This window comes from Microplitis demolitor, chromosome 3 (genome assembly GCF_026212275.2).
Source record: "Microplitis demolitor isolate Queensland-Clemson2020A chromosome 3, iyMicDemo2.1a, whole genome shotgun sequence".
Taxonomy (NCBI): Eukaryota; Metazoa; Arthropoda; class Insecta; order Hymenoptera; family Braconidae; genus Microplitis; species Microplitis demolitor.
This window is the reverse complement of record NC_068547.1, coordinates 18,073,852-18,092,696: the sequence shown is the minus strand read 5'-3', so window position 1 is coordinate 18,092,696 and position 18,845 is coordinate 18,073,852. Positions and strand designations below refer to the sequence as shown.

The 18,845-nt window shown below is 30.7% G+C and overlaps 1 protein-coding gene across 2 annotated transcripts; it reads left to right on the top strand.

Annotated features, from left to right (window-relative positions):
- The first annotated feature begins 1,082 nt into the window (after positions 1-1,082).
- On the top strand, positions 1,083-18,476 carry LOC103572973 (protein dissatisfaction). 2 transcript variants are annotated; one of them, XM_008551810.2, is made up of 10 exons: positions 1,083-1,178; positions 1,876-1,956; positions 2,054-2,215; positions 15,628-15,889; positions 16,341-16,548; positions 16,669-16,788; positions 16,857-17,093; positions 17,174-17,255; positions 17,334-17,585; positions 18,102-18,476. In XM_008551810.2, the coding sequence occupies exons 1-10, from the start codon at positions 1,169-1,171 to the stop codon at positions 18,164-18,166; spliced, it is 1,479 nt and encodes a 492-aa protein (XP_008550032.1). In that variant the 5' UTR covers positions 1,083-1,168; the 3' UTR covers positions 18,167-18,476. The 2 variants fall into 2 exon arrangements, with proteins under 2 accessions (XP_008550032.1, XP_008550031.1); XM_008551809.2 differs by having other exon boundaries at positions 15,625-15,889.
- Positions 18,477-18,845: the final 369 nt, after the last annotated feature.

Here is an 18,845-nt window from a genome sequence, read left to right as displayed (position 1 = left end):
CAACCCGAATGACATTCATCAAGTTGGCATCTGACAAGCGCTATCAGTAGTGTCAGCCAGTAACAGCAATAGCAGCATCAGCATTAGCATCAGCATCAACATCAGCGTAAGCAAAAGCAGTAGCAGCTTTGTTGTGGTTTAAAAAGCCCGTCGATTACGGGAAATGAAAAGGCGATCTGGGCGTGTCCTTATCATCCCCTAAAAGGATTCCTGTGTGGTACGCCTACCACCCCCGCGTCAACGTACCGCGATCGTTATTATTGTGTTGGAGGGTGGAGCCAGCCAATGACATAGTGGTGGCACAGTCGAGTCAGCTGACAACGTGGCCTTGGAGCCGCCCCCGTGGCTAACTAGCATCAGCAACAGCAACCATTCCCCCGAGTCTGCTGGATACCTCGTGACGTGCGGACGAGCCACTCAGCCAGCAAGTCCCAAACCATCTCCAAGTCTTTCCAAAACATCTCTCTCACTCTCTGGTTCTCTTGTCCCCGCGGTAACTAAACTCCACATGGTTATATACCATCACCATCATCATCCTCACCTATACAACTTGCAGCAACACCACTATATACTACGTTTTTTTACTAACTTGTATACATACATATATATACCAGATATATATTGCAGTACAGTTGCGAAGGTGTTGAAGTAGTTTTGTGCAACTGCAATTCCATTGCCGGTGTGTTACTCCTGTATATTTATTTGTATATTTGTCTATGTGTGGAGTATACTTTGAAGCCCCGACCTGGTCTAATCGACAGTATACGTCATACTCAACGGGATTTATACTTTGTTGCGACTGACGAGACGCAGAAGAGGAAGAAGAGAAGCGGAGAGAAAACGAAAAAGACGAGCAGTCATTGCAGAGAAAACCTGACACGACGAACCATCAAAGTATTGCACTCACACCCTCACTAAAGTTTATCTGACGTTAGTTGACGAGCTCATTTGTGGACGAGCGACTCTCGACTCTTGTGAAGCATATCCCGAGTGAGGCCGCCGTTAACTTGAACTACCCTATGAGTACCCACACGCGTGCACACGGAGACTTTGGTGGACGGGTAGCCACGTCAAGTCTCGTAGCCACGGAGCCAGGGACAACTAACCGGGATTTTCAGACACTCTGCAACCCGGTATCAGTTATTCGTCTTGGCTAGATGGTTGGAGGATGCCCACAGGTTAGTTTTTTTTTTTACATTTTATTTAATTGTAAAATGAATTATTTTTCATTTATTAATTTTTGTGATTTTAGCCAGTGAAATTAAGTGATTTATTTATTTTTATAAAGTGAATTTATTTTTAATTGAATTTTTTTTTTTTTTTTTTTTTTTTTTTTTTAACAATAGTGAAAAAAAATAAAATATTTAAGTTTAAGTGGAGATAATGCATTAGTTTAAAAATATCTAAAACTGCTCTAATACTTGAGAGTATTTTAATTTATCGGTAGCTCATAAATAAAAAAGTATCACTTAAAAAGATCCGGAAGGAGATAATCCGCTGAGAGAAGTACGGTTGATCGGGTTAGGCTGGTTTTGCTGCTAAACCAAGGGTGTCCCGGGTGTCTTTTGTGAAAGGGGATGATATGCCCTGAGTAGTTGGCTTAGACGCGGCTCTGTTTTTCTTGCCGCGGATCATTAGGACGATTAAGGATCCCGTGAAAGGGAGTGAACAGATTAGTCTTCTTTTCACCGTCACTACTTTTTTTTCTTCGGATTTCTTACTCCATTCATTTACCGGAATTTTTTTTTTAATTCTCTCATAATTAAATTAAATTTTATTTAGCATTATCCTAACAAAATGAATTAAGACTGTCTGGCCAATCTTGGGCTCTTCTACTTGCCGCGCTTAATAATTTAATTCTTGTACTACTTACAGGTGAAAGACTTTTAGATATTGCATGCAACGTTTGTGGAGATCGAAGTTCCGGAAAGCATTATGGCATTTATAGTTGCGACGGTAATATTTTTAGTTTTTAATTTATTAACTAATTAATTATTTAACGTAAACATAAAATGTTATTACTTTTTTTTTGTTTTATTTATTTTGAAAATAGGCTGCTCGGGATTTTTTAAAAGAAGTATACACAGTAATCGCGATTATTCATGCAAAGCTCATGGTTCTAAACAAGGCTGCTGTCCAATTGATAAAACTCATCGGAATCAGTGTCGAGCTTGTCGTCTTAAGAAGTGTTTTGAAGCTGGAATGAATAAAGACGGTAAGTAATTAGTTTTTAAAAAATTTATTTAGTTTATAATGCGCCCGTATCAATTATTAAATTATTTTCAACTATTTCTAGAATCAATTTCGTTATTTAAATTAATCAAAGTAAAACTACCGGTTCTGGATACTAAAAATTTTGTCATCAATATTCATCATATAGATCGTTAAATTTTTTATCATAATTTTGTCTATTCAACTTCATTTTTTTTTTCGATAGTTAAATTCTTTAGTTTACCGGCTCATGATTTTTTAAATTAAAATAGAAACCCCCGGGCATTAAAAATTGTGACATTAAAAGCTGAAAAAAATCGACAATATATTTATTTTTTAATATAAAAATTGAATATCAGTGGAAAAATATATTTGAAAATTTATATGAAAGACTTTTTGAAATCTTTATATACAGTTTTTTAAATATTTATTTCTGATAACTTGTAAATGGTCTATAAAAACAATAAAATCATCGACCACCTTTCTTATCATTTATAATTTTTATCAAAAATATAGACATGAAATATAGAACATCTTTTCTAAAAGTCGGTCAGGGAGACTTAATTTTAAAAATGCATTGTAAAAAATCGGAAGAGATTACGGATTTGATTTATATCCGAATTCATTCCGTCACTCAGAATTTTAGAGTTAAAAAAAATACGGTGCGGATACGGAGTAAATAGAAGTTTGTATCTCAAGCGGAGTCTGGATTTTATTTAAATTCACACGGAAAGAAAATTCCACTAAAATTTACGATGTTAACATCGTAATCGTGAACTAGACTTTCATTGGCGTCAATTTTTAAATGTCTTATTTCAAAAGTTACTGCAGTCTTTGTTAAAATTACGATTTAGGTTATATTCTTTACTATTTAAATAAATGAACGGTCATCCGCTCTGCATTTACTCCGGAATAAATCCGCGTTCACTCCGCAAATTTTTTATAGGATACATTATAAAAATCGATCGATTATAAGCTTCTATTTGATACCCAAAGTGTAATTTTACTTAAAAAAAAAAAATTTAATTTAAAACAGATTCCAATATAAAGTAGAAAAAAATTTCTTCCCATGACGAATTTGATCGAAATCAGATAAATATTTCAACAGATATTTAAATTTTATTGAAAATGACAAATGGACATTCCGAACGATCTTACAAGTGTTCCATTTCGGACACTAAGAAAATAATTTACGATGACATATATCTATACATTAAATCGTATCGCATCTGAATTGGCTCCAAGTTGTTTAAAATCTCACAAGGCGATTGGTTATATAATATATAACTATATAATATATAAGTCTATATAGTGGGTGAGAGTCACTTGAAAATCCTATTAATTTAACTGTCTTTCACGCTTGGCTCGTCATTTTCGAGCGGATTATACTTCAACCCTTTGAACAGCAAGGCCACCCAATAGCATTCGATACATAAAGCTCTTAAATTATTTTCCATTTATAAAAATAAATAAAGAACTAAATTAATAACACTCAAAAAAACCATTAATAAAATTTCAATATAGTACAAAATAAAACACATTTTTTTTTCTCAAACAAAATATCTCAATTCTAAATATATATACATTTGATTATAATAATAAAAATAATCGATATCAAGTGTAAAAAGTCGCAGTAGGGAAGCTCAAGAGTCTTTTAATAATTGATCAGAAAATAGAGTTCTCAGGATGATTTATTGATAGTCATGCAAGCTTGCTATTTTTCCGGGTCCTGTCATCTGAATTGTCCATTTCATGCTTTATCACAGGTGTCTTTTCTCCCTATTAAGTTTTCCTCTCTTTAGATTTTTATTTATTCCACAACATGAGTAATAAAAGTATAAAATTACGATTCGGTTATTATACACCGAGAGAAAATAAATCTTTTCGAATCATTGTATATTCTTACCACAAGAAATTATCTTATTAAAAATTTTTAATCCAATATATTTTTGGTGAAAAAATTTGATGATTTCTTTCAAAATAATTTTCTTAAGAGGGACCGCTAATGTGAAATTTAAAAAAAAAAAATTTTTTTCTGCATATTTCGATAGTCTATAGTTTCAAAAATAACATACTAAAATTTGAAGTGCACATCTCGGAGAGTTTTCTTGAGTTACAGCCATCATAAGAGCGGCCGCTTATCGGCTCTCGAAAATACATTTTTCAAAATTAATGCAGTTATAATTCGAAGACAAATTTTTCGATCGATTTGATTCGAATTGCAGCTTCTTTTATATATAGTTTTACGTACCATGAACCTCCAGTTTTCCGATCGAATCAAAAATGTAATTTTGCCAGGCTAAAAATCATCAAATTTTCGCGCGAAATTTGAAATTTTTTTTATAAACTCCACCATGTCGTTAAATTTAAATTTCTTTCTTAGCCCGAGGGTCATAGTACGAAAAATACCTTCTAGTTTAATAAACTTTTCGGTTTTTTCAATTTCCTGCACTGTGCAGGTCGCTATCACTGCAGCTGTGGAGGACTTTTTTTTGGAGCTTTGAGAAATTGTGAATAACTCGCTGAATTTTGAATTTTTTGATCCAAAAATTTTATCTTGTATTCATTATATATCCACAAATATATCCTTAAAACATTAAAATATTCTATGCAGTAGTTTTCTTTAAAAAAATTGCCAAAAATTATCTTTTTCAAGCGATCACACTAGTGGTCCCCTTAATCGATGAAAATAAAGTTTGTTTCAAGATATCTTGATCTTTTTTTTTGCAGCAGTATAAATAAATTTTGATTTGTTTCTTTCTTGATATGAAATTAATAATGCAATAATTTATATCGATTTACTATTCAAAAAAATATTGTTTTCACAAAAGTTATTTTTTTTCTCAGTGTATCTGACTAGTATAGAAGTAAAATCATCAGCATCAGGAGGAGTAACATTATATGAAATGTATTTGGTAGCATGTATCAACCACTCAAGGTAGATAGTGAAGATGCGGTGGTATAAATAAAATATATAAGAACGTGTGGGTTAGGTTGATGTAGGTAGAGTGTAAAGGAGGATTGAGGGTTGAGAGAAATGAGAATAAGGAGGATGAGGAGCGAAAGGAGAAGGAGAAGTAAAAGGAGAATGGGAATGTACTAGGAGCCAAGAGGTTGGAGTGGGGTGCGACCGCTTGTCGTGAATGAGGGTGCTAGGGTGTTTGGGGGTATCGGGGGTGTTTAATGCAGGACGGGTGCTCTGGTTCCCAGCAGCGGCCGCGGGGGCTCTAGACGCGAGTAACAGAGGAGATTCAATTAGTGGCAGAGCTTCCTAACGTTAGGGAGTTTACACACGAACCTAAATTTATTCTGATCTCTCTCACCTTAAGGCAATCGTCAGCTTTATATATGACAAAATATACGTATATATCTTTACCATGATACACATTAACAGATTTATCAGTCATCATTGTCATTATTAATTTTATTTTTCATTACGAATCCAATTATTTGTTAATGAATGCTGTTAATATTTTAATTAGTTTATTAATTAATATAATAATTAAATTTGTTAATTAATATTTTTCATTTTCATAAAATACTTTTTCGGAAGTTTAAAAAAAAATTGATAATTAATATAAAGTATAAAAATTGACAAAATGACGGGGATTATAAAAAGTTTTAAATAACAAATCAGAGTGGTATCATTGTGTAAGCCGCATAAATGTATAGATGTCCAGCTGGATAACGGAAAAGAGAGAGAGAGATTAAATGCAAGAGATATCCTGCTCTGTACAGAGCATAGTAGTAGTAAGAGTAGTAGTATAGCTCTGTACCCATTATTCAGTTAACGTTGGTTTGGCAAGCGCCTGCGGCATGCAATCGTCCTACGTCGACAAGCCCCCAGAATTCTACCCTGACGTGGTTCATTCCACGAATCCTGAGTTGCTTTAACCAATCCAACTCACCCCGTACCACATTTCATTTCTTTCTTTTTTAACTCTATTTTTTATTTTTATTTTGTCTGTCTCTTCGTTCTCTACTTCCGTCATATCCGCACCCTCTGCTCCACCTCCCTGCTAGAGAGATTCATACTTGATGCTGTCATTGTACTTTGTACTTTTAGTTTCATACAATACAACACAACTGTAAACTACAACCACTTATTCTGCTTTATACTCTGTAACATCACCACTATTTAATGAAATATGCTTTTAAATGAGAGTTTAAGATTATCACTCAGATTTATATCATGTTCTCTTTAATAATCTGTTTCGTTCTTCTTAACTCTAACCTTTATCTCATTTCAATTTGTGTTAATACTTCAAGTAAATTATAAATTAAATTTAAACTTATATTGTATACACGGAAAAAAATATTAGTAAATATTACTGAGATTCTTGTCAACAGCGTGCCTAGACCGAATCTCAGTAAATATTATTGAGTAAAACGTAAGAAATTAATAACAGATGCATTTTTTTGACAAGTGTCTTGTAGTTTTTTAAGGTTTAAATGGTAATTTTAAATAGTCAAGCAGTATATTTCAACGATTAACTGTTAATTATAGCAGTTTAAACATTAAAATCATAATTTTACTCATTAAAACGACATTAGTTATTGAACATAATAACATAAATAATTAGAAGTTGAACTACAATTATTGTCAATCATTTTTTTCCGTGTAGAAAAACCATACATGACAAGCTACCAAATGAAAAAAAAATCGAGCCATGACAGAGTAAAAAAATTTTATTTAAATTTTTTGTGTCCATACTGTAAAAAATCGGGCGTGAATTTGGAATTATTATGGATTTTATTTAAATCTGAATTCACTCGGAGTTCCGGAGTTTTAGAAAAAATCACTCGGCATATGGAGTAAAAGAGGAGTTTGTTTTTTCCGCGGAGTGATCTGAATTTAATTTAAGCCCTCATTTACTCCGATTCGTAGTTTTAATATAACAATAAAATCTTCTTTAGCAGTTCCACTTTGAAGCGGAGTAAAAATTATAATAAATTCTCCTTCGGAGTAAATTTTGCTCCAAAAGCATTAAATAAATACAGTGATCCGCTCTGCAATGTTACGTTTTATCTAAAATTAATAATTATTCTAAAAAAACTTTTTCAGCTGCCTCATTTTATTTTAAATATTTCTATGTCGTTAAAATAAAATTTAACAAAGAAATTTTTTTTATCAAATTTTTAAAGTACGTCGTACTCGAGTCTCCCCTATATAGTAAATAAATCGATTGTAAAAAAAAGTATTTATATTAATAATGATAATAATAATCCATGTCTTTTGATTCTTTATAAATAATAGTGAGTGTGCGGGTTGTTGACATAATAGTATATGAACATCAGAACAGAATATAAATTAAACAAATTACAAAAGGGAGATGAACCCATGGTACTCGACCCGTATCTGTCACACTAATGTATCCAAACTAAAGTATAATGGCACACGTTTTTCGCGGGATTGTAAATGCCCACGATTCTACTATTTTACATGACATCACATTTATACTGAACCTTTTGCTTTTAATTCTCAACTCATTCGTTTTAGTTTGCGGGATCCTTACATTCCGCATAACTGTCCTGCACTTTATTTATAAAACTCCCTCATTTTAATTCTCATTCTCTTTCTCTCTTTCTCGCCTATAACTTATTCCATCCCATTATGCTACCGTCGACCTCGCTTACACCGAACCTTAGGTATTATCGGCATTAGTGGCACCCGCGAGGGATTTCTCAAGAGGTGTATTTTCGCACGTATTGCCGGAGCTTACACTTGAGTACCATTACCACAGTCATTTTGCTGTCTTATGTATTTTAAATACTTGTATTATATCCCCAACAAAAATATATATACAATATACATATATTTTTTAAATACTCTATACAAATAGTATTAATTCATTTAAAATCATGAGCAAGCATTTAAAAATTTAAATTAAAGCTCGAATTTCCCGCAATTATTATTTCAAATTAAATCCATCGAATTATTGATACTTTTTTAAATTTTTTAAATAAATTCATAAATTTTTTTTTATTAATCTAGTTTAACAGAATTGTTGAATCAGTAAACTTTTAAACCAATAACAGCTTACACATTTTATATTTTATTTTTTATTGAAATTTTTTTGTTGTTGTTTATTTTACAGTTGACGATCTACGATAAACATCATTTCTATTGTGTAAACAGTTTCGGATGTATATTCTAGCTGATCTCCCTTTATACATTTGCAAACTCTAAGTCACGTTTCACACTCAATTGCTTTTATAACTTTTTAAAATAAAACGTAATTTTTTTTAAACAATATTCTTGTTCTACTTTTTTTATAAATTTTTTTTCATACACTGTAAAAAATTTGCGGAGTATATGCGGGCTAAATCCAGAGTGAACACGGAGCGGATGACTATTTTTTTATTTAATCCCCTCAGAGTGAAATTTACTCCAAAGGTGAGTTTGAATCAAAGTGAATGCGGATTTAAATAAAATCTAGATCACTCCGAAATCACTTCTTTGAACCAACAAACTACTTATTTATATCGTGAGCAAAGTGATTTTTTTAACTTCGAGTGACGGAGTGAATTCGGATTTAAATTACACCCAGAATACTCCGAAATCACTTTGCTAAAAAACCAAACTCCTTATTTACTCCTTATGCGGAATTATTTGTTGTAAAAACTCTGAAACTCCGAGTGACAGAGTGAATTGGGATTTAAATAAAATCCATAATCACTCCAAGTTCACTACAAATTTTTTACAGTGTACTGTAATTTTTTATATTTATTATTAAATATATAAATAACGCTTTAGCTTTTTTTTTTTCTAAAAGTATATTTAAATTTAAAGTAACTTACGCTCCAATAAAATTATATTGATAAAAATCTTATAATAAATTTATGAAAGTAAAAGGTAAAGCGATTACACTATAAGACTCTTGACATTAAATATAATATGATATGATTTCTTTGCATACTTATAATGCGATAGTAAAAGGTGTAGGATACTTTGGAGCTTTGATCTAGTGTAGCGAAAAAGTTGTTTTGAATAAGGCACAGGATGATTATAGTGAAAAGCATTTAGACTGCAGTTCAAGGGGACCAATGGTATAAACGTATAATATCATCGCGTGGGAGTACACGAGTGGTAACGCAGTGAACCGTACAACTGTACGGCTGTACCTTTAACACAGGGTGTAGACATATACGGTACAGAGCTTGGCGGCGGGCAGCATCAATTCATCCATATAAACGATCAACACGAGTTTTGAATTGAGTAGGGTCGTAGGGTGCAAGCTGGCTTGTGTGATACATGATGCGTTAGATGTTGTATATATATATTTTATGAGGTCTCATAATTTACGGATCATGATGCATTCATTTTTCTTTGTCCTCTACGCCCACATGATATTTTTTACATTCTATATTTAATAGATAATAATAATAATAATATAAATTTATAGATTGGTGATGTGAAATTACCGTAATTTTTATGTTTAGTCAGATCACGAGAAATTAGCTGGCAATTTTTTGTCAATTGACGTCAAAAATTTTTCGATCAATTTTTATACGAAAAAAAAAAATAGTAGGTGCTACAACAGCAGCTATAGTTGGAGTTACTACAAATTGGAGTAAAGAAATGCCAACTCCAACTTGGAATAACGTCAACCACGTGTAGTAACGTCAGTACTATTTACACTGATAGAAGGATTTCTTAGTATTAAAAAAGATTTGTTAATATTTAACAAATTATTTCTTAACGGAGCTTTATTTAAGAAATATTTATTAATATTTAACAAATCATTTCTTAAACATCATTTTTTTGTATTTAATAAATATTTCTTAGCATCTAATAAACGATTTGTTAATATTTAATAAACGATTTCTTTCCATTTAAAAAATGATTTATTAGTATTTAATAAATCACTTTTTAACATTTAATGAATCACTGTTTAATGATTAATAAATGAATATTTTATATTTAATATATTTTTTATTATTTGAACAAATTTTTTTTTTATATTTAAGAAATTATCTATTAACTTATTTATTAAAATTTAATTCATAAAATCACACAGTTCAAGAATATATATCTATATATGTTTTTGCATGCAGCTACACACATTCATTAATATTTGTATTTATAAACAAAAATAACTAAAACAACCATCGTATAAAATTTTCTGTTCTTTTAATTTCAAAATACAATTTCATAGTAATTAACACTATAACTAGAATAAACAAATTAAAATTTCTTATGTTAAACTACGCTGAGAAATAACATAAAATCCGTTTGATAGTACATGTGTTTTTAATGGTTTTATATTTGATTAAAATTGAACTGAATAAAATTAACAAGGCTTCCATATTTTCATAGTTATAATATGGATGACAATTTACAAAATACTTCTGATATAAATATTATTTAAGTATATGAGAGCTTCAGTTGTAGGTTACGTTTAACCAACAATGCAAGCTAGAACGGAGTAAACAATATGACGTCGCAACGACACACACATATAGCTTTTTTAATACTTGTACACCACTACAGGCTCGTGTGTAGCCCTCTACCGACAAATTCGTCTAAGAAATATTTATTAAATATTAACAAGCCTTGTTTGGTGCTAACAAATATTTCTTTTATGTTAATAAGGCTTTGTTAGCATTAAAAATATTTCTTAATAATAAAGAAGTTACTTATTTCATTATAATAAATATTGTTAATAATTACTAAATATTTGTTAAATCCAAAAAAGTCAGTTGAGAAAAATTTAATAAATCAATTTATTACTCCTAAACAAATCCTTCTATCAGTGTATGTAGTATTTTTTACTACATATTGGAGTACTCGTTTTTACCATGTTTTACTACAATATTGTGTTTAGAAGAACCACTATTTTTTTTCCCTGTATAAAACAATTTCTTGGACAATATTAAATGTACGGGCATTTGTAATTGTCAGTAAACTGCAAATCGTATACCTCAACATAAAGACCGATTTGTTTATTCAAAAAAATTATCTTCATTTCCATTTACATGCGAAATGAAGGTAAAAAAATTTTCGCTCAACTTTTTACAAAATAATTATCTGGACAAAAGTTGACGCGAAAACTGTCATTATATTCAGAAAATGACCGTTGGTCAATTGACGTCAATTGTCAGACAATTCCACTGCCTTACATCGCTAATAATAGAGAGACATCATATCTTATGAGTATGAAAATGATGTATTATCAATTCACTTTTTCATTAGTTTAAAAAATTTTAAAAGAAGGATCAATTTTACGAAAAAAATTAACTCCGAATTCAAAAGTAATTTGTTTTTTTTTCTAATTATTGTAAAATCGAAAATAATAATTTTCAATATATGTTTAAATACCAAAAATAAAAATAAAATTAAAGAAGGAAAAAATAAAAAACACAACTTTTCATTTAAAATTGTAGAGCAGCAAAAAAATCCAAGTAGATGAGAAAAAAACTTGTAATACTATTTTCCTTTTATACAACTTAATATCCATAAACCCCATGGTGAAATACTCGACTCAATTAGTAACGCTAAGCACTTAAACCATCTTATTACAATAACATTCTGGACATGCGCATAAATTACATTCTCAATTGAATATACAGTGTCCTCTAGAATTAATTACCCACCTCAAACAGTTTTATATTATCCGGCACTTGTCGCGATTAGCCACCGGATAAATCGTACCCTCACACTTACGGCACGTGTCACTCTGCAATACAATACACACTTTATCCCGTGTACAAGTGCTATTATAAACATATATATATGTATTTATATCTATCAATAATATGTAGAGGAATGCATATAACAATTGTATTATTTCCATAAATTCATCGTGTGTACGGGTCGTAGGTGTTAAAGCACAAGCGTAAACATTAAATCCCCATTCCATTCACACCACATCGCGTGACAATGACAGGGGATTGTTGAGAGCGAATCAAGGGATGATGTTGGATTCTCTTCTTCTCTTTCTACTCTACTCTGTTATGCTCCAGTAGATGATGTATCAAACCCCACTCACCCGGGGATTAGCCTTAGAGATCGCTGACTGCTGAAATGTTCACAGATCGGTTTACCGTTTAGCTGTATGGATACTACAGTAGTCGTGAATTCTGACTATACATATATAGGACATACATAGATATATGTATGTGAGTTTGTCATGATCTATGAGTAAATATCTTGCTCTGGCTCACACTATCTGTCTCACTTTGTGTTTTGTGCCTATCGGCGTAAGCCTCCGAGGGGTGGAAACGCATGTGGGAACGGGCATTGTGGCTCACACGTGCCGCGTTCAACGTTTGGTTCATGTGTACTTATTCGCTCTGTATGGGCTCAACATCCAACATCTACATCTACATCTACAATTACATCTATGGTATATCAGAGCACAGAGCATACAGCTGATAAAAAGTAAAAATAAAATCTAGAGGAAGAGAGTGGAGCCAAAGGTGAAATGGAAAGGGCACACAGGGCGCGGTCCATTCCAGCGCATGCGAACGTAATCCGCAGTATTCACTCTAGTCTCTGGCTCTTTCATTCCCTCACCCTCACATACACACCTATACCACCCACTCTCATCCTCTAGTCCATTAACCCGTACATGGACTATGTGGAAGCTTGCAACCAACATTTTAACATCATTGGAAAATGGCTTCGTACCTATTCGACGCATTTCAAGCTATCCCGTTTTATTTTTCTTATTCCATTTTTTATCCTCATTTTTTATTACGGACAGAAATTTTGTATCATTTGATTTATCAAGGGCATTCTTAGACAGTTTCCCCAGTTTTTAAAAATATTCAATGACTTTGAACTGATAAGAGTATTAAAATTTTGTTAATTAATTTCAAAAAAATTAAAGCGTTAATTGAAAAAACGACAATGTAGTTACAATTTCGCTGAGATGTATATTTAAAAAAAAATACCTACAGTTGTCATCAATTAGGAGTCGAACAAAATTTCGTAAATATACTTTGGCCTAAAAAATTTGATATTAAAAATTATAATTTTAACATGAAGATTTTACTGAGATTAATTATCAAACTTTTAATACGGTCATTACAATGTAGTCATTGAATATTTTAAAAAAGTGAGAGAATCTGTCTGAGAATGGCCTTTAGATTAAATTGTTAAATATTTAATATTTAATTTATTTGTGCAATAATATAGGATGGTTAATATATATATATATATAGATATATATGTTAGCTGACACTTTGAAGTTGTTGTTACTTGAAAGTTGGTTTGCGACCCTCGGTAACTTAACATCAGCAAGCGTGAACTTTGTAACAAGTTAGAGACAAGTCTTTGACCGTTCGTCCGACATCTCATAGTTTGAGGCGTTTACAGTTGGACGCCTGTAATTCAACGAAAGCTATTACACACATTGTCTGTATATGTATTTAGACTGTGGATACAATAAAAATTTTGTGTTTAGTTGAGTAAAAAAAAAGGATGATCCACGTTATGTTTATACTAATCACGGGGGACCAAGGGTAGTCGATTAAAGAAAATACCCAGAGGCTTTTACATCTGAGCAATCGCTATATATATATATATATATATATATATATATATATATATATAATAGTTATTTTTATTTATTATGGTAACTACAGTCTATTGTGTATAAAATAATTGCTTTTTACTACTTCTACTTGGCGAATATTTTTTTAAGGCATTTGTTTGTTTTAGCTAGCATATAAAATATCTTTCTTTTTAATAGTGTACAATTTGTTGACAATTAATTGATCAATTATCGAGTCTATTCCAATCCCAAGGTAGATCAGGATACTAAACTTTATCAAGAATTTAATTTAATATTTAAAGACAATATTTTTTTAATTTTAAAATTCAAAATAAATCGTAGCAATTAAGTCCAAGTTTTTTCAAAATTAAAATGAGGAATTTAAAATTTCGTATCGATTCAATATCTGATTATGTTTCAAAAATATAAATTTAAAATAATAGATTTAAAATAAATTTTTTAGAATCCCGAGAAATTTTTTCTTTAAATTCAATTCTTTGAATTAAAAATACACTAGCGCAAATAATTAAAGGAACAGAAAAATTTTATAAATTTTTTAGTAATTTTTTAAAGGCTGTAACTTTGTAAAAAATAATCGTATCGAGATTAAAAAAAAGTATTTTATAGCTTGAAATCTCTAGTTTCGGTGCATTTTCATTAAAATTTTTTAAAAGCTCCGGTTATTGCGCAGACATGAGAAATACCGCGAGACAGAAAATTTCTAAATTTTTTTTTTTCCGAAGAGCCCACGGGCCGTGAAAAATTTTTTTCAACTAAACCAATGCATAAATCATTTAGCAAATTTTATGAATTTTAATAAAATATGTTTATTTCATCATCATTGTAAGAATTCAGGTCCATGATTATAATCAGTAAATAAATAAACTATCAGGTGATTTATACAAATTTTATAAATTATTTAATTAATTAATTAATTTTAATTGTATTAAAAATTGTATCTTATGAATGTAAATGAATAAATAATCAACCTTTATTTTTATTTAAATTATCTGAGTTTATTTATTTACTGGTTATTTCATCATTATGTAAAATTAATAATAAAATTTATATACTGATTATCAGACAAAAGTTATTAGATTGGTTTTAAAATAAAATATTTAACGCGTCAATGTGGTCAAGCGTCAGAGGATTTGTAGATTTTCAGTATAGAACGAATATAACAAATATATATATATATATATTTGGACGGGAGTGTGAACGTGAGAACAACCAGGTGTTCACCGCTCAGGCTCATTAATGATGATGTGCCAGCCACCCAGTGGTGTTCAGTGGTAGAGTATCAAGAGCACTTGATAAAGCGAGTGAGCGAGCGAATAGAACTAGAGAGTGAGAACCGGCAATTCCCCCTTTAATAGAATACAAGTTTGGCCAACACACATCTGACATACCCTCTTGCCTTGCTCAAAGATCTCGTGATGGTCCGCACTACTATATAACACTTATTCCATCCATTATATATATACCATCTACCTAAACTTTATTCTCTATCCCCGTAAATTTCTCACCCACCTACGTCACCCCTCATTCATCTCTACACCCCTCCATCCATCCATCTATCCACCCACTTATACACACATTTGTCCCTCATGATGTTTTCCACCTCAGTCAGCCCGTCATTTCTACATGAGTTGATTTCTCTTCTGATCCTAATCCACCTGATGTGACTGATCACGCACACAACACACATTATGTGTACACACAATCTATCTTACATATATATTTATATATTTTACCCCAATAAATAAAACCATTACATTTAATTTTCGTCAATTGTATACCGTCATACTTAATTTATATTTTATATACAAACCGTAATAAATTTAGGTGATAATCTATTGAAAATTTACTTGTCTACAAAGATGTATTGATAAATAAATAAATAAATGTTTAGCAGTACAACACGAGCGAGGACCCAGAAAGCCAAAGCCTCATCCCTCAATAATGTCAGACAAGCATCATCAGCAATCAGCGATGGTATCTCCATTGTCATCACATTCCGGAACTCCAGTCCATCATGACGCAAGAGTTGATTTAAATACAGCGCACTTGCTGTCGCATCATAGCTCAGTAGTTAATCCACTGCAGTCAATCGGTACTACTGGACATCATGATCGTACTCGACGTGATCGTACTTCTCATCTATTTCCTATCCATAGGTAACTTTCTATGATACCGAAGTCAGCCGACGTTTAATAATTTTTGAATTTTTTTTCTAAATGATAAAGTATCAAAAAAAATATTTTATAAAAATGCACATGTAGTTTTTTCTATTTTCTACATGTGCATATTTTTTTTTAATTGATTTAATAAAAAAAAAAAAAACCTGAAAATTTATAATTGTCATCTACCTTGAGGATCATTCTCTATGATACTGACGTTAGCCGACGTTTAATAATTTTTGAATTTTTTTTTCAAAACGACAAACTATAAAAAAAATATTTTATAAAAATGCACATGTAGTTTTTTTTCTACATGTGCATATTTTTTTTTGTAATTGATTTATTTAAAAAATCCGAAAATTTGTAACTATCTTCTATCTTCAGAATCATAATTTTTTTTATTTTTTATTACTTAAATTGATACTCAAATAGATGGTAAATTTTGTAGTGAAAATCCTCTTAGGAGATTAAGGTACGTACCGTATCCACAAGTGGCATCACTGATGCAAAAACCACCACCAAATGATGCCACATCTCCGGTATCATTTCCTCTACAATTACCGCCACCTAATCCGAGTCTTTACCATTCGGCGACGGTGGCATTGGGACAGCAGCCTCCGCTATTTCAAATACTGATGTCCGCTGAAAAATGCCAGGTAATTTATTTTTAAATAATAATAATTACTGTTACTATTGATGTGACACAAGATTGGACTCTTGATTATCAAATGTCACGTACATGTCTCGGTATTTGTTTAACTGTTTGTTGATGAAAGGAGTTTGTATGGGGGACTCGATTGCAGCCGGACGAGTCACTTGATCGATTGGAGACCGAGGCGAGCCACAGTCCCACCAGACCGTTGTCTAATTTTAGTCCAACATGGGAAATTCTTCAGGTAATTTATTAATTTATTTAAAAATTAAATATAAACTTATACTAAAATATATTTATGATTAATTGTAGGAAACAACAGCAAGACTTTTATTCATGGCAGTAAAATGGGTACGATGTCTTGTACCCTTTCAGACGTTATTTAAAGAAGACCAACTGGTTTTGCTGCAGCAAACGTGGACACAATTGTTCCTTTTACATCTGGCTCAATGGTCAGTATCCTGGGATATTACGGCATTACTTGATGATGAACAAGTTCGCAGAAGATTACCTGATGAATCTTCTCGACAAGAACTCATTACTATACAAGTAATTATTTATACTTTATACTAATTTGTTAAATTAATAATCATGCTTTACTTTATTTTAATTTAATTTAATTTTTTTAGGACATTTTGTCGCGTTTTCGTCAATTATCGCCAGACGGAGCTGAATGTGGTTGTATGAAAGCCATAGTTTTATTTAGGCCAGGTACTATTTTATGATTAGAAAATATAAGATAGTGATTATATAATTTCTTCATTTATTTATTTGTGTAATGATTGATAGAAACTAAAGGACTTACGGATCCGAAACCAGTCGAAATGCTTCAAGATCAAGCCCAGTGTATCTTGAATGACTACATACGATCACGTTATCCCCGACAACCAGAACGGTTTGGTAGATTTTTATTATCTCTACCCATGTTACATGTTGTTAAACCAACGACTGTTGAGTTATTGTTTTTCCGTGAGACTATTGGTGAAATACCAATCGCACGTCTACTTGGTGATATGTATCAGATGGAACATCATTCAGAAGGTAATTACTTACAATTCATTATCAAGGGACCGATACCTTTTATAATAAATACAATCTAAAAAACGGTTGACTCTGTAAGCTTGGAGAACTCAAAAACGTTATTATTGATAGACTTTTGAGCTCTTCGAGTTCAAATAACGGCTGGACCAAAAATATGTGCATTTCGCTGAAAAAAAGCAATATTTATCCGACGATATCTTCAGAGGAAATTGACATATTTAAACTTTAAATTAAAAATTTTAACGCTGAAAATTTTAAATTTTTATCGCGGGCAGTTAAAAAGCATCTTAAAAATTTTTTTAAATTGACGGAAATTTTATCATGACGACGACCGATTTCGTTGTCCGCTAAAGCGATTAAAAAAAATAACAAAAATTTTTTTTTTTTAATCAAAGACAAAAATATAAAAAACAAAATTAATAATCCGACTTATTCCGACAACTCAAAAGGTATCAGTCTTTTTAATTATTATTTAATATTGATTAAAAATAATAATATATATATTTATTTTTATAGATTATAAACAGGAACCAGACTTCAATATGATAAATCTACAAAAAACTGCAGATTTAAAGAAGTAAAAAAATATATATTAATAATTGAGCTTCATAAATTTAATTGTCTAGTGAAAATAAAAAATTTTAATTAAATTTATGAGGCGACTTTTTTAAATAAAATTTATATGCAATAATTTTCTTTATGTATAAAATTGAAAAGAAAAAAAAACCTCTTTAAATTAATTGATAATTATAAAAAAAAACTAAATCTAGTCAGTGGATCTTTGTGACTACCATGTAAGTAACATAATTTTGTAAGTAGCGCTATTGTAAATTATAAAGTTAAGTGTAAAATTTAATATGTATGTATTTGTCAAGATACGTTACTTAAAATATATATGTAATTATAATTAAAATCACTTATTATTGTAATATTACACATTACTTAGGTATATTATTACTTGAAGCATCTGTGATATATCATATCATTTTATTATTAACGTAATTTTGTTTTTCATTTCCACACAACTACAAATTATAAATTATAAATTAAAATTTATATTTTAAAACAGTAAGTTATTGGCAAATTAATATCATTAGTTAATATTTATATAGGCGGTATCAAATATAGATTAGATTGATCATTAAAATTATAATAATAATTATTATTATTATTACAGAGAAATAAAAGTAGATTGCCTCGTTTGGTCTCATACAAAATACGTATCGATGTAAATGTTAATTACAATAAAGATTAATCTAT

What these genes read in the sequence shown, in the direction of transcription:
- LOC103572973 (XM_008551809.2), top strand. An exon ending in TGGCATTTATAGTTGCGACG is followed by an intron (nt 1,957 to 2,053) that starts GTAATATTTTTA and finishes TTTTGAAAATAG; the next exon opens with GCTGCTCGGGATTTTTTAAA. An exon ending in AAGAACTCATTACTATACAA is followed by an intron (nt 17,094 to 17,173) that starts GTAATTATTTAT and finishes TAATTTTTTTAG; the next exon opens with GACATTTTGTCGCGTTTTCG.